The 14,249-nt window shown below is 29.2% G+C and overlaps 2 protein-coding genes across 5 annotated transcripts in view; both read left to right on the top strand.

Annotated features, from left to right (window-relative positions):
• LOC115883928 (eye-specific diacylglycerol kinase) overlaps positions 1–9,474 on the top strand; it is a 317,841-nt gene extending 308,367 nt beyond the window's left edge. For 2 of the 4 annotated variants that reach the window (XM_030902359.1, XM_030902358.1), the window contains exons 26-27: positions 6,638–6,801; positions 7,417–9,474. In XM_030902359.1, coding sequence (XP_030758219.1) covers positions 6,638–6,801; positions 7,417–7,466 — 214 coding nt within the window. In that variant the 3' untranslated portion in view covers positions 7,467–9,474. Of the gene's footprint in view, positions 1–6,637; positions 6,802–7,416 lie in introns of those variants that run through there. The other 2 variants (XR_004050467.1, XR_004050466.1) reach the window with 1 other exon arrangement.
• On the top strand, positions 2,800–4,419 carry LOC115883935. Its single transcript, XM_030902367.1, has 2 exons — positions 2,800–3,990; positions 4,072–4,419. Exons 1-2 carry the CDS (start codon positions 2,867–2,869, stop codon positions 4,367–4,369), a joined length of 1,422 nt encoding a protein of 473 aa, XP_030758227.1. The 5' UTR covers positions 2,800–2,866; the 3' UTR covers positions 4,370–4,419.
• Positions 9,475–14,249: the final 4,775 nt, after the last annotated feature.

The raw sequence follows: 14,249 nt of genomic DNA, 5'->3' as shown, positions 1-14,249 counted from the left end.
CCATGGTCGTCCCCGATATGGATCGTTCCGAAGAAAGCAGATGCTTCGAATAGGAAAAAATGGCGTCTAGTTATCGATTTTCGAAAATTAAACGAAAAAACAATCGACGACAGATACCCTATTCCGAACGTATCAGATATTCTAGATAAACTTGGTCGCTGTCAATATTTTTCGACACTAGATCTTGCAAGTGGATTTTACCAAATAGAAATGCACCCAGATGATATCAAGAAAACAGCTTTTAGTGTTGAAAATGGGCACTACGAATATTTACGTATGCCCTTTGGCCTAAAAAATGCCCCAGCCACGTTCCAGCGTGTGATGGACAACGTTTTAAGAGGAATGGTCAACAAAACATGTCTCGTATACATGGACGATATAATAGTATTTTCGACTTCTTTACAAGAACACCTCGTAAATTTGAAAAAAGTATTTGATAGATTACGAGAGAGCAACCTGAAAATTCAGTTAGACAAATCAGAATTTTTACACAAAGAAGTAAAATTTTTAGGACACATTATTACCCCTAACGGAATAAAGCCAAATCCAGACAAAATAAAAACAATTGAGAATTTTCCTATTCCAAAAACTGTAAAACAAATAAAATCATTTCTCGGACTTTTAGGATATTACAGAAAATTCATTCAGAATTTTGCAAATTTAACTAAACCATTTACACAGTGTCTTAAAAAAGGAGCTAATATAAATATAAAAGACCCAATTTACATCAAGACCTTTGAAGATTGTAAAAAATTATTAAGCAATGAACCATTATTGCAATATCCAGATTTTAATCAAGAATTTATTCTTACAACGGATGCTAGCAATATAGCTATAGGAGCAATATTATCGCAAGGAAGAATCGGAAGTGATAAACCTATTGCCTATGCATCAAGGACGTTGAACAGCTCTGAACAGAACTACTCGACAATTGAAAAAGAGCTACTAGCTATAGTATGGGCTACAAAATACTTTAGACCCTATCTATACGGTAGAAAGTTCAAAATAGTTACTGATCATAAGCCTTTACAATGGCTAATGTCATTAAAAGAACCTCATTCTAGATTAGTAAGATGGCGTCTCAAACTGGAAGAATTCGATTATGAAGTAATTTACAAGAAAGGTAAATTAAATGTAAATGCAGATGCTCTATCTCGTATTGAAATATATCCAACAGAAACAAATGTAGCAACACCTCCTATACTAAGAGATATGGAAAGGTTCAACGAAAACCCTTCACTATATGAAGATCCACAACCATCAACGAGTAGACAAGCAGACAATGAATCTATCGTAGGACAAGTCGACCCTGAAGAACGTTCTGATTTAGACACAGTTCACACTAGCGCGGAAGACCCTATTTTGACAATAAATATTTCTGAGAAACCTTTAAATTATTTTCTATGTCAAGTAATTTTAACTGAAGTTGATGTAAACCCAAGAATTGAAATAAAGAAAATATTTGGTCCACCTATCAATAGAACTCGATGGCGTATATATTTTCTAAAAGAAACCTTTACACAACAATTAATAAGTTTTCTTAAAGAATATGCCGAACCAAAAAGACAGTATGTCTTTTACTTTGAAAACGATAATGATGATCAAAACTTTTATAAAGAAATGTGTAGAGTTCTTCCTCAGATATTTAAAAATTCTAGTTTTAGACTTTTAAAAACAAATAAAATTTTACAAGATATCACTCGTGAAAATTCACAACAAAGTTTGATAAAATTACAACACGAAGGCATAACAAACCATCGTGGGATAAAAGAAACTATCGACGAATTACGGATTAAATATTACTGGCCGAAATTAAGCGATGACGTCAGAAATTTTGTTAATAATTGTACTATTTGTCAACAAGTAAAATATGAACGACATCCACCCCTAATTAAATTACAATTAACACCAACACCTAAAAAACCATTTGAAACTATACACATTGACACATTTAAATTTGATAACACAATTGCTTTGACAATTTGTGACAGCTTCTCGAAATTCGGACAAGCTTATGTCATTCCTTCTTTATCAGCTCTACATGTATATCAATCTCTTTTACAATTTATTTCAACTTATAAAATCCCAGAGAATATAATCTCTGATAATGGTATTGAATTTTCTCAAAGTATTCTTAAAGATTTTGCTAAAGTTTATAAAATCAATTGGCATTACTGTTTGGCACAAAACCCGAACTCTAATGCAATTGTCGAAAGATTTCATTTAACACTTTTAGAACATATGAGAACTTTAAAGTTAACTAATCCAAGATTAAACCCCTTCGAAAAATTACATTATTCTATTATCGGTTATAACAATTCTATTCATTCTTCAACAAATAAAAAACCTGTTGATTTATTATTAGGACATTTAGAACTTCGAGAACCAATCGATATTAATAATGACGTGAGAACTGTTAATGAACAATTAGAAACGCATAAAGAAGTAATGAATGATTTATATAAGAATATAGCTGAAAAAATATCAACTGAAAAGAAAAAAATTATCGATAAAAGAAATGAGAAACGTGACCACCCTGTAGATATCGAACCTGGTACTATAGGATATCGTAAACAATCTGAAAGACAATCTAAAACAAATCCCCTGTATAAACCTGAACATATTTTACAAAGCAATGATTTGACAGTCACTACTACAGCTAAAAATAAATATCATAAACAATGTTTTAAAAAACCAAGAAAATTAACTGATAAATCATTGTTACAGATTGACGATTCTCTCACGAATCTTGATGGCACAGCAAATACAAGTACAGAACCTTGACTCAAATCCTGGCATACTTCCTTTTAAGTTAGGAGAGGTCAGTTTAAAAACTGCAACACATACATTTCTACACTATATTGATATGAATGAAATTAATAAGCAAGTTCTTGAAACGAATAAACACTATGACGATTTAAAATTATTAATTGATCAATTTTCAGACGACATAAATCGTATCACACTTCTAAATACTTGTAACAGTTTAAATTATGAGCTAAAGTTAGTAAATTATAAAATTCGTTCATTAATGCCAAATCTAAGAACTAAACGAGGTTTAATAAATCCTCTAGGCTCGTTAGTAAAATTTATTTCAGGAAATCTTGATCAACAGGATGCCGAAGAAATACATAATCACTTAAAAGAGTTAGAAAATAATGAAAATAAGATTATCAATAAATTTAATAATCATTTGTCTCTTTCTAAAATATCTATGCGTAATATGAATAAAACAATGACAGTTTTAATTGATAACCAAAACGCAATTAAATATAAAGTCGAAGAAATAAGAAATACTTTAAACGGTACTCTATTTCATTTTTATCATACATTGGAAATAAATAGTATATCTGGACAAATAAAGAATAACCTTGACATCTTAATGAACTTTCTTACAAATTTAGAAACTTCTATAAGTTTTTCTAATTTAAAGATTATGCATTCGAGTTTAATAACTCATGAAGAATTAAAAGAACTTTTATATAATATGTCAAATATTTATAATGAAGAACAATTACCTTTTAAAAATAAAGATTTCTTAGATTATTATAAAGTGGTAGAAACAAATACATTCTTTTACGAAAATAAAATAATATTTTCGCTAAATTTTCCATTGATACATCCACATCCTTTAGAATATTATCATTTATATTCTATTCCTAATGTTAATCAAACAATAATTATCCCACCTTCAAATTACCTTATCCTGGGAAAACATGAGTATCAATACGACACTGAAGAATGTATGAAGACCAGTACAAAGTATTTTTGCCAAAGAAGTCATCTCCTACCACTACCTCAAAGTGAAGATTGCGTTACGTCAATGCTATCCACTACGAAGAATACACAAACTTGTAATCAAATATCTATCAATATGAAGAATAACATCATAGAAGAAGTAGATCAAATGCATTATATTGCAGTATTTCCAAAAGAAGAAAAAATAACTACTATATGTGAAGAAAAACAAGTAATGGCCCTGAAAGGAACATATTTATTCACATTACCGAAAAATTGTGAATTTATAATGTCACAAGCGACTTATACTAATAAACAAGGAATTATTAGTACACACCCTGTATTGATTTCTGGAATACAGACATTGACAAATATAAATGTTATTCCAATCAAGAAATTAAATATTGAAAAAGTACCCTTGGATAAAATGCATTTAATTCAATTAGAAGAAGAAAACCCAATGGAAAACTTCTACATTCATTCCCATGCAGTGAATTGGACACTTTGGAGCATCTTCTTCATTCTAATTATTTTTGCAACTTCTTATTTCATTTTTAGAAAAAGAAAACTTCAACCGAAGCCCGTTCCCCATCCAAGGATGATTAACGAAACTCAAGTTAGTCCACCCTAGAGTTTCTTCTTCGCAGGGAGGAGTTATGTATCCAGCCTTCATTGTTCAATAATGCTGTGCAAGATACCCTTTAATTATAAATAGCGAAGACAGGACTTCGAACGACGGATTGATCTATCGACAGCAGTGCAGAACGAATCTCTGCCCGTCACCATATCAATTTTTTCTATTGTTAATTAAATAAGTTAAAAAATAAATAAATCTTTGGTTTTCTGAGTTAGAATTATTTTTTAAAAATCAATTTTTAATATTGGAAAACATAAAGACATTTATTTTATTTCGTATATTTTTCATTTTGTTGATTTTATGGAAAGCATTGTTCATTAAAATGTTGTATCCTATGTTATAGGGCTTGTTTCTCTCTACAATTTCCTGTCTCACAATGTACCGTTTGTGTCCAGGAAGGGTTCATATTTTCATAGTTGTCGATTTGGTATTATATTTCGACCCCAGAAACACGAGTATTAGGTTTTTTTCGCAAAAAATATTGATAATTTGGAATTTTTTAAAAAAAATCGAGTTTTTTTTAGTATTTAGTTAAAAACATAATATTTTGATAATATGGCAACATAGGTAGTAGATTATTAAATTTACAAGAAAGAAACCCCAGAAAAGATCCAGTGGTTCTTGAAATTTAAACAAAAAATGATTTTTTGGGAAATTTTCACAGTAAAATAACTCGGTTATTTTGGATTTATTTGAAAAACGGTAAAGGGAAAATATGTCTCTTTTATCGAGATCTACCAACCCTGAAAATATTTGAACTTATTTAAGACTCACCCTGTAGTATATAGCATAATACATTTAGAGAAATCCATGTTCAGTTTTCATTATGAGTTGGAGATTATCCATTTTTATTTGTCTACTGGCACTGATAAATTTCACACAGTGTTGTAAAGAAAATTTAGAAAAATACCATTAGCCAAAATAAACAAACCTCGTTTATTTCAAATTTGTCTTCTATGTTATAATGAGTATTAATGCCTTGAGTCTTCTTTATTGTGATAAATAACAATAAAACCGTTTAGGAATATTTAAAAATAGACTTCCTCTCAGGAGGGTAAACGCTTGCTAAAAGATTCTGTTTTTAAAAGGCCGAATTTCTTCGACCATTTATCTTCTACTCAGACGAAAAACAAGAAAGTGGAGGCGTGTAAAAATAATGCTCTATTCCCTTCAGGGAGTTTTTAGGAACTCTATTCCCTTTGAAACTTTTACCATGGTACATTTTGAGCCAGTGAACGAATAAAGAAACTATATTCCTTGGAGACGTTTTGTGTAATATAAAGTAGCCTTCCTAAAAGAAACTGAAAAGTTATATTGGTATTTATTGTGTCTATATTCTTGGTTTTTATCACTTGTGTAACTGAATTAAGCTGGATTTTTATGCGTCCGTTATCCCTTGATACGATGGTCAGACGGCGCTCTGATTGGTTACAGCGTTTTCGCGCCACTTTTCATCCGTAATTTTTTTACTCCGGTCCGTCAACGGAGAAAGATCCTACGATAACGGACGTGTTGGCACTTTTTTGACTAGTTTAATCTAACCTTAATAAAAATATAATACTACAAGAGCCAGCAACGTCGGGAAAACGAGAATTTTAAGAAAGCTGGTTCTTAATATATTTTTTGCTATGCTCTCCTGACTGGTAGACTACTGTGATTCACTACTGCGCATTATATCTGTACAGGGTATCCCATTTTTTTGTGTTTTATGGGATTTCCCGGTTATAAGTAGAGATACAATGATGCGATTTTCACAATACTTTGCTACTTTTTTATGAAACTAAATATGCTACACATAGGTTTGTCCTAGCCTCCTTAGTTCCTGAAATACAGAGAAAATTTGTGATGTGCAGTAATGAACAGATGTTGAATACAGATATGATGCGCAGTAGTAAACGCAACGTCTACCGGCAGCCAAACGGTCCGCAGTCTGTTCAAGAGAGCATAGTAAAAGATATATTAAAGAACAAGCTTTCTTAAAATTCTTTCTCGAAAACGTTCTTTTAAACTATATATTATATAGACTATATATTATATTCTCTTAGACTATAAGTAAATTCAATCACAAGCAAATCGTATATCCGATGAACGGAGGCATGAATATGCAGTAAATTATAAAAACTGCGTAATTTTCTAACCAATCGAAGTCTTTAAATTCAACCAATAAAATTAATATCGTATCATCGTATCCGACGATAACGGATGAATTATTCGAAAATCAATTTAAATCCATTTTATTTTACTTTTTTCTGTTATTTCCAGAGGCCAAACTCCTCTTCACAAGGCTGCCAATTTTAAATGGCGCAGCATCTGTTGTATGTTGGTAGCTGGAGGTGCCAGTTTAGTGATCACAGATTACAGAGGTAACACGCCGAGGATGTTGGCCATCCAGGCTGAAGATCCAGAGCTAGCAGCTTACCTCGAAAGTGAGTAATAAATATTTGTAGAGGGTGTCCCATTTTAGTATCTTCGTTCTTATTGAAGATAGGAGAATGCGGTTTACACAAACCTGTCCCACTTTTTAGTCAAACAGAACATGCTGGAAATAAAATTTTTATAGCCTTTTTCGTTACTGAGCTACAGGGCCTTTTTGAAAATTTTGCAATTTGGGACACCCCTCGTAGGTATCTCTGTTGTTGTGAAAAATATCGAGAAGGTAAAAACTGTTTCTTATAGAACTTTTTACGTAGAATACAGTGGCTTAGAAAAAGATATTTTTGAAGATATGAACTAAAGTTATGTTCTCTTAAATACGGTTTACTATGAGCTTCTCAAAACTATATAACAATAAAAATATTTATTTTCACTATTTTCTGTAAATATTTAAAATATATCATTATCTTATTAATAGGCCGTCACAGATAATAAAAATATCAAAATGGTATATTTATTAAAATAGTGGTACACATATTAAAATTTTACTTGGCACCAAAATATTTAGCAGTATTCTTTTAATAATTCTATTGTTTCTTTTATGATCAATCAGGGCCTACTAATAAAAATGAGACTAGGGAAATACTAATTTTCTTTCATTCTTCCAGACCAGGAGCACTTCCAGCTGGCTGCCGCCGACTTAGGCACCGTAGTTTAATAGCAATAAAAAAAGAAACTTTTCTATCCTTACTCTCAAAACGCGTGCGTCTATTTTTAACTCTTTCTATTTGCCTTATTACATTTTAGATAATGTAGGTTAAGAAACGATTGAAAAGTTTAACAGAAATAAGTTCTATCAGTGAAAAATCAATAAATTTTATCAACACGCTGTTTTTGAAAGTTATCAAAAAAACATATGATATGTTTAGTAAAAATCAAAAGTTGTAGTCATTTCCGGTGAAACAGGAACTGACCGAAAATCATTGAGTACGTCAATCATTCTTAATTTATGTCATATGCTAACATACAAAATATCGACTTTTTATTTGAAAAAATAAAGTTATAGGGGTGAGTTTTCTTTGATTTAAAAAAATGTATTGATTTTTCACTGAATTACATTTCTAAATCCTCTAATAATAAAGCATTATTATTATTAAATGAAAAACAATGTGATATTATAAAATACTTGATGTAAAATAGAATTATTGAACTCCCGAATATTGTTATCTCATTAATATCTAGTTCTAGTTGTAGCTTGTCAAGAGTTTCAACCAAATTTTCAATTCCCCACTCATTTCTTTTTCACGAGACAAACTGCAACGTCAAAAATATCAAAATGAACGTCGCCTATACAAAAAGAAAATATTTTTTTATGAGAAAAAACACCGTGTTTTTGACGTAACCTATTTGTTTTTTCCGTGTATATAGAAATTAAATTAAAAAACTATTTTTTGTTAATAATCGTTTGAAATATATTGTTAATTTCGTTTTGATTATAACTAAGATATTTTTTTCTATAGAAACATATCACATCGTAAGAAATTCAACATTCCTTCATGTATAAAAATAAAATTTCGTAATTTAAGGTAGAGTTAAGTATAAATTATTTTATATAGAAATGAATATTAAGAAATAAGGGCAATAAAAATGGATGTAAATAGTTTAGGATATTACTGAGCCACTGTTGTTAAGTTGACATGTTGTTGTCAAAGATGTCAGTGAATATGTATTGTAATAAGTCTAGAAAATCTGAATTATCAATTATTTTCATAATTTTGATAAAGTTTAAAAAGTTGCCCTACATATCGGGCATCTTTTAAAATTTTTAAATATATTTTTGTTTCATTTTTTGTATTATTCTAAAATATATATATTCTGTATATTTTCCTTAAAGAAAATACAAAATATTTATTAAACTTGAATTAACGACATTACTGTTTAGTTTAAGACACCCAATAGTAGTCAACATCAAGTTCTAAATTAGTGTTCTTGATATTTTGAGACATTGGAACACTAATAGTGTTCATATAAATAACCCCCAGTAATATAAACACTATTTCTAATTATTTGTAATTTTAGATCATAATAGACTTAAATTATACGCATATTGAAGTCAACAAACGGTATTATATGACGTCACATCAGAGATAAACAGTAAATTTACTGCTGAAAACAGATTTTCAAAATTTATTTGAAATTTTTGTCATATTTTACAACCAAAAATGTCTCTTAAATAAATGCTAGATATTTTTTAGAAAATATTTCAAAAAACTAATCTTGTTTCAAAGCTTCGCAGTGTTGCCACATCTACATTTTCCATATTTTTCATACTTGTATGTATTTATAAAATCACACAACATTTTTTTAATTATCTACACAAAAACTTACGAAAATGAATTGTAGTCATATCAGTGTGCATTTTTGATAATTCTAGAAAAACGCACACTACTTGGCAACACTCAAAATGTAAGTATTGCCTTTGACTGAAGAAATAAGAAGAGGCGCAACCTTATGGGCGATTTCGTGGCACAAAACCTAGTTCTGGTTTCAGTCGACAGAGTGGGTAGTTGCCGGAGACAGTGTTGCCAGAACTACGTATTAATCCGTAGATATACGGTATTTAGGTACAGTACGTTAATAATACGGATTTTCTATTATAAAACAATTTAATATAATATTATATGAGTAAACAAAGAACGGCGTCAGAGTTGGCTTGGAAATAAAGATCGATGTTATTATTTCATATTTAAAATATTAAGGTAGATGTCAATAAAAAAATGTCAAAGCCAACTAAACGATTTTTTTCTATCATACGAAATATTCAGTACTTATAAACAAATTTTTATTTTTGTTGTTTATTCTAGGTTTAACACGAATACATTTTCAATACATAAAGACAGATTTTTCATCCATAGATATTTTTAATTTTTATCAAATGTATTACAGATATTACACATTTTAGTATGGCAACACTGTCGCTTTCAGTTCCACACCGTCTTCGATATGCGTTTGCTGGCCGAATTAGATGAAATGAGTGTTTTATGCGTTGGCCGTAGAACGAGTGGAGGCTCCACCGTACAACACTTAAGACGTAAGGGGAAATCAAATCAGCCTTGTCACAAATTTGCCCACTGGATTGCGTATCTTCCCAATTCTTTCAACCAATGGTATTTTTAGTTAAATATCTTGGCTATTCTAAATTTACTTTAAAAAAATGGCAATTAAAAAATATGTTTCTTTTTTCCAAATATACCACAGGTTAAAATAATTACATTTATTTATAGGACACCCTATATAATTAAATGTATGTCAAAGATAGTTTGTCTCTCATAAAAAAATTAAGTCAAATGAGGACAAATAAATGAATTGTCTGAAAATGAATTTTGAGGTGATGTCAATCACTTTTTGTTTAGACTTTTTTTCTCGATTCAAAAATCATAAAATCTATGTACAATTCATTATATTTTAGAATAATGTGACGGTGTTTACTAAAATATATAAAGCATTACATATTTTATGTAATGATTTATACATTCGAAGGATAATTCTAAAAATTCTAGATTTATTACACCACAAACTCCACCAGAGATTTTTTCCCCACGTAAATTTCTTGTGGCCTTGAATCACGTGACATTTTTGAACCCGCCATGTCGAAAGATGCGTTTGTACAAACTTGTAAACGAATTTAATATTTAGTGAACTCTGTTCAGACAATCTTACTCGACTTTAGGTTTAAAATACAACTTTTCTCGGTAACACAAACCAACAAGTTATAGTATATAAAAATACAAATACAAACTAAAAATATATTCGAATAACAGTAATATATTAGTTTAGATTTAAGGCAAAGACTGATCTTGTACTAACTAGAAAAAAGATGTACAAGATCAACCTTAAAGTGAGAATACTTATTACTTATAATTATTAATAATTAATTATATCGATCTTGTTGATATAGTAAGTACTTCAAAATACGTTGATTTACCTAATAATTGTACAGTTTAAAGAATATGATAAGAAAATAAGAAAGATAAATATTCATCTTCATGTTTTACAAGAAAATGAATATCGTACACACGAAAATTATGACATATTCTTTTAACTTTTTGACGTATATCTTAATTTAATTATATAGACTACGTAGATAGTAGAGAATATTTTTTTTTATTTGTTAATAATATAATTATTCTAATTGACTTGCATTGCGACTAGGATTTGAAGGCATATAGATATTAGACATCAAAAATATATTTGTACATAGCCATTTCGGTTCTGTGGTTCTTCGAATATTTTCACGATTTTTCTATCGAATATACGGGGTGTTTTAGATTTTTGTATGTACCGGTTTTCATTCATCCAATCTATTTTATAAAACATACAGAAAATAAAATGTTTAATATATTTTTTGGTTATCTATTAAAGATTGAATCAGATATTTTTTACACCAAAGTTAGTAATTTTTTTAATACATTGCTATATACTTGTTTCAATAATATGTACAGAGTGTCCCATTTTCGTGTTTTTTTTTACATGAGTTTCTTGTTTATGAGTAGAGATACAAAGATGAGGTTTTCACATTACTTTCATACATTCTTATGGAACTAAAAATGCTACACACAGATTTGTCCTAGCCCTCTTAGTTTCTAAAATACACGGTGAAGTTGAAAATGTTGATTTTTCGACAACCTTCGTATCTTAGTTATCTTATCACTTATCGAAAAGGTAGGAGACCCTGTATATTAGTTTTTTACTAAAAAATGCTTTTTATTTAATTTCGTAATATAAACAATTTTACGCCGAATAAATCGAATAAATTATTCGATTGTTTTCATTACCTAATCTAATTGTTTATGGAAATAAGTATAGAATATTTTTAATAAAATTAAAAAATATTATATTTTTAAGAAGCTCATAACAAGGCAAATAAAATTAAAAAATAATATACAGGGCATCCCTTTTAAAAAGCATAAGAATATAGCATAAAAGTCGAAGAATGCAACATTTTCAAAGTGTCCCTATATTTCAGAACTTTTTTTCATAAAAATCTGGCATAAACGAAAAACCCTGTAAAACACGCGAAGCCGGGACACCCTGTACATAGACATATGAAATGTTTTAAATTAAAATTGAATCATTTTGTATGTCTATGAAAAGTCTGTTACCTACCACTGCATAATATTTAAAGAAAAATTGTAGTGAAAATATCTAATTTTTGCACAACCTTGAATTGAATTCCAATCTCTTGGTACCTACATCAATAACTATTATAATCTTTGCACAATATGATCGAAAAAAAATGGCGTCGGAGATGGCTATGAAATGAAGATCGCTGTCATTTTCAAGCCAACTGGAGGCCGTTTTTTTCGATCATACGGTATTAAAATAATACTTAAAAAAAGTAGAAATAGAAAACACCCCGTATATGAAAAATATACTTTTACTTATAAAATAACAAATTATACAATAATTATTGTTATTTATATTTATATTATCTTTTTCTGTATTAAGTAAAAGTATAGATTCCAGATAGAACTACAATATACAATATTGTATAATCGATGTTCTCTTTGTTATTTACGTGAAATATTGTATAAAAGAACTAAATAATTGTAAAAATACTTCATATAATTTTGTATAAATGTTTCGAAAAAAAAAACATATGGCAATCTCGCTAGATTCTTTCACTAGTTCTACTGAATAAAATGTGATTATTCTTAGATAAAATGATCAAATAATTCTCAATATTTATCAGGTATCAACTAAATTATCTTTGGCCAATATTGTTTTTGATTATACTAATACAAAATAGATTTTATTTAGTTTAAAAGTTGAAAAAAATGATCTATGCTTACTTTGGCTGTGTTTATTAATGTAGAAAATGAATTTAACAATTTAAAAAATATACCGAGTATTTCAAGTTCAAATTTCGGAAACAGTAAGATATACAGGGTGGCTTAAACTGGGACAATTTGGAATTTATGTCTCTTCAAAATACTCTTAAGGTTACCTACCCCTCACACAAATATTTTCCTAGATATTTTCATTTTAATGATTCAGTCTCAGTAGATCTTCATTATTTGATAAATTCTAGTGGCTGTGATATGTCTGACGTTACTTCAACACATAGCTGTCAATTTTGTTCAACTTTAACAACTAGTTATTTTGTGTCAGTTAAAACAAAAAAAATCTCTGAAATTTGCCACAAATGAAAACTTATCCTACATCAGAGAAAATTGATATGATTTTATTAGTTGGTGACTGCAGTGTGCATTCACCAATTAATAGAATACTTAAATGCTCTGATTTATTTAGTCTGGACTTTTTTATAGGGATATATTAAAAACAGTGTTTACAAAACTCGACCAACTATTGTCGACAACATGAGAAAAATGATTGTGGCTGCTTTTCGAAGTAAAAACTCCACATATAAAGATCTTTTTAAAATAAAATCATTTTATGCAGTGACCAGGAAATGAAGCATTTTGAGCATTTCATTTCATCTAGCTAATTTTTGTTACGTAATTCTGTAATAATTAAAATATGTTTTAAACGTGTATCTTTTTATTACCGTTGGGTATTTTCCTCTACATCCTTTATTTTTTGTTAAATAAACAAAAGGTATATCACAAAGCTGCCTAGATTTTCTCAAATAATAAAAATCTACTGACGCAAAATCTTAAAAATTAAAATATCTAGGAAAATATTTGTCTAAGGGGTAGACAACCTTAACAATATTTTTAAGATACATGAATTCTCCGTTGAAAACCGGAACAATATACTGGGTGTTCCATTTAAAATAAAGGAGTAACTTGCTTTTAAAAGTGACCAATGTTCAATATTAATTTTGTCTCACCCTACATAAATTTTTGGAAGTTTTAATTCGATCTTAAAAATTAAAATATCTAGGAAAATATTTGTCTGAGGGGTAGACAACCTTAACAGTATTTTGAAGATAGATGAATTTTCCGTTGAATACCGGAATAATATACCGGGTGTTTCATTTAAGATAAAGGAGTAACTTGTTTTTAAAAGTGAACAATGTTCAATATTAATTTGTCTCACCCTGTATAAATTTTTGGATCAAGTCTAATTCGATTTAAAGTACAATAGTTATTTTAACATTTTTAAATACATATTAGGCTATACGGGGTAAATTCAAATTCAGGTAGCTTTTTTCAACTTTTTTGAAATTTAAAGGATACTGTTTTGTTTTCACCAAAGGACAAAGCTAATAAAGTTTTTTTCAGAATGTATTTGTAGATTTTTTCTAACTACCTAACTTTGCCCCAATTTAAGCCACCCTGTAATTTTTACCGTGTCCGAGACCCCAATGGTGCGAGCTGAACTTGAAACGCCCTGTATATATTTTTTTCTTTAAAAATATGATTTAGTTGATACCTATTTTGTGATAATTTATTAATACTATTGTAAGCGACTGTACATATAGTTATTTAACTTATTGGTACGTGTAAATTATTGCAAACTTAAATTATTTATTTTA

This window comes from Sitophilus oryzae, unplaced genomic scaffold (genome assembly GCF_002938485.1).
Source record: "Sitophilus oryzae breed Bouriz unplaced genomic scaffold, Soryzae_2.0 scaffold_2006_pilon_pilon, whole genome shotgun sequence".
NCBI lineage: Eukaryota > Metazoa > Arthropoda > Insecta > Coleoptera > Curculionidae > Sitophilus > Sitophilus oryzae.
The sequence above is the reverse complement of the archived record's forward strand: the minus strand, read 5'-3'. Positions and strand labels throughout refer to the sequence as shown.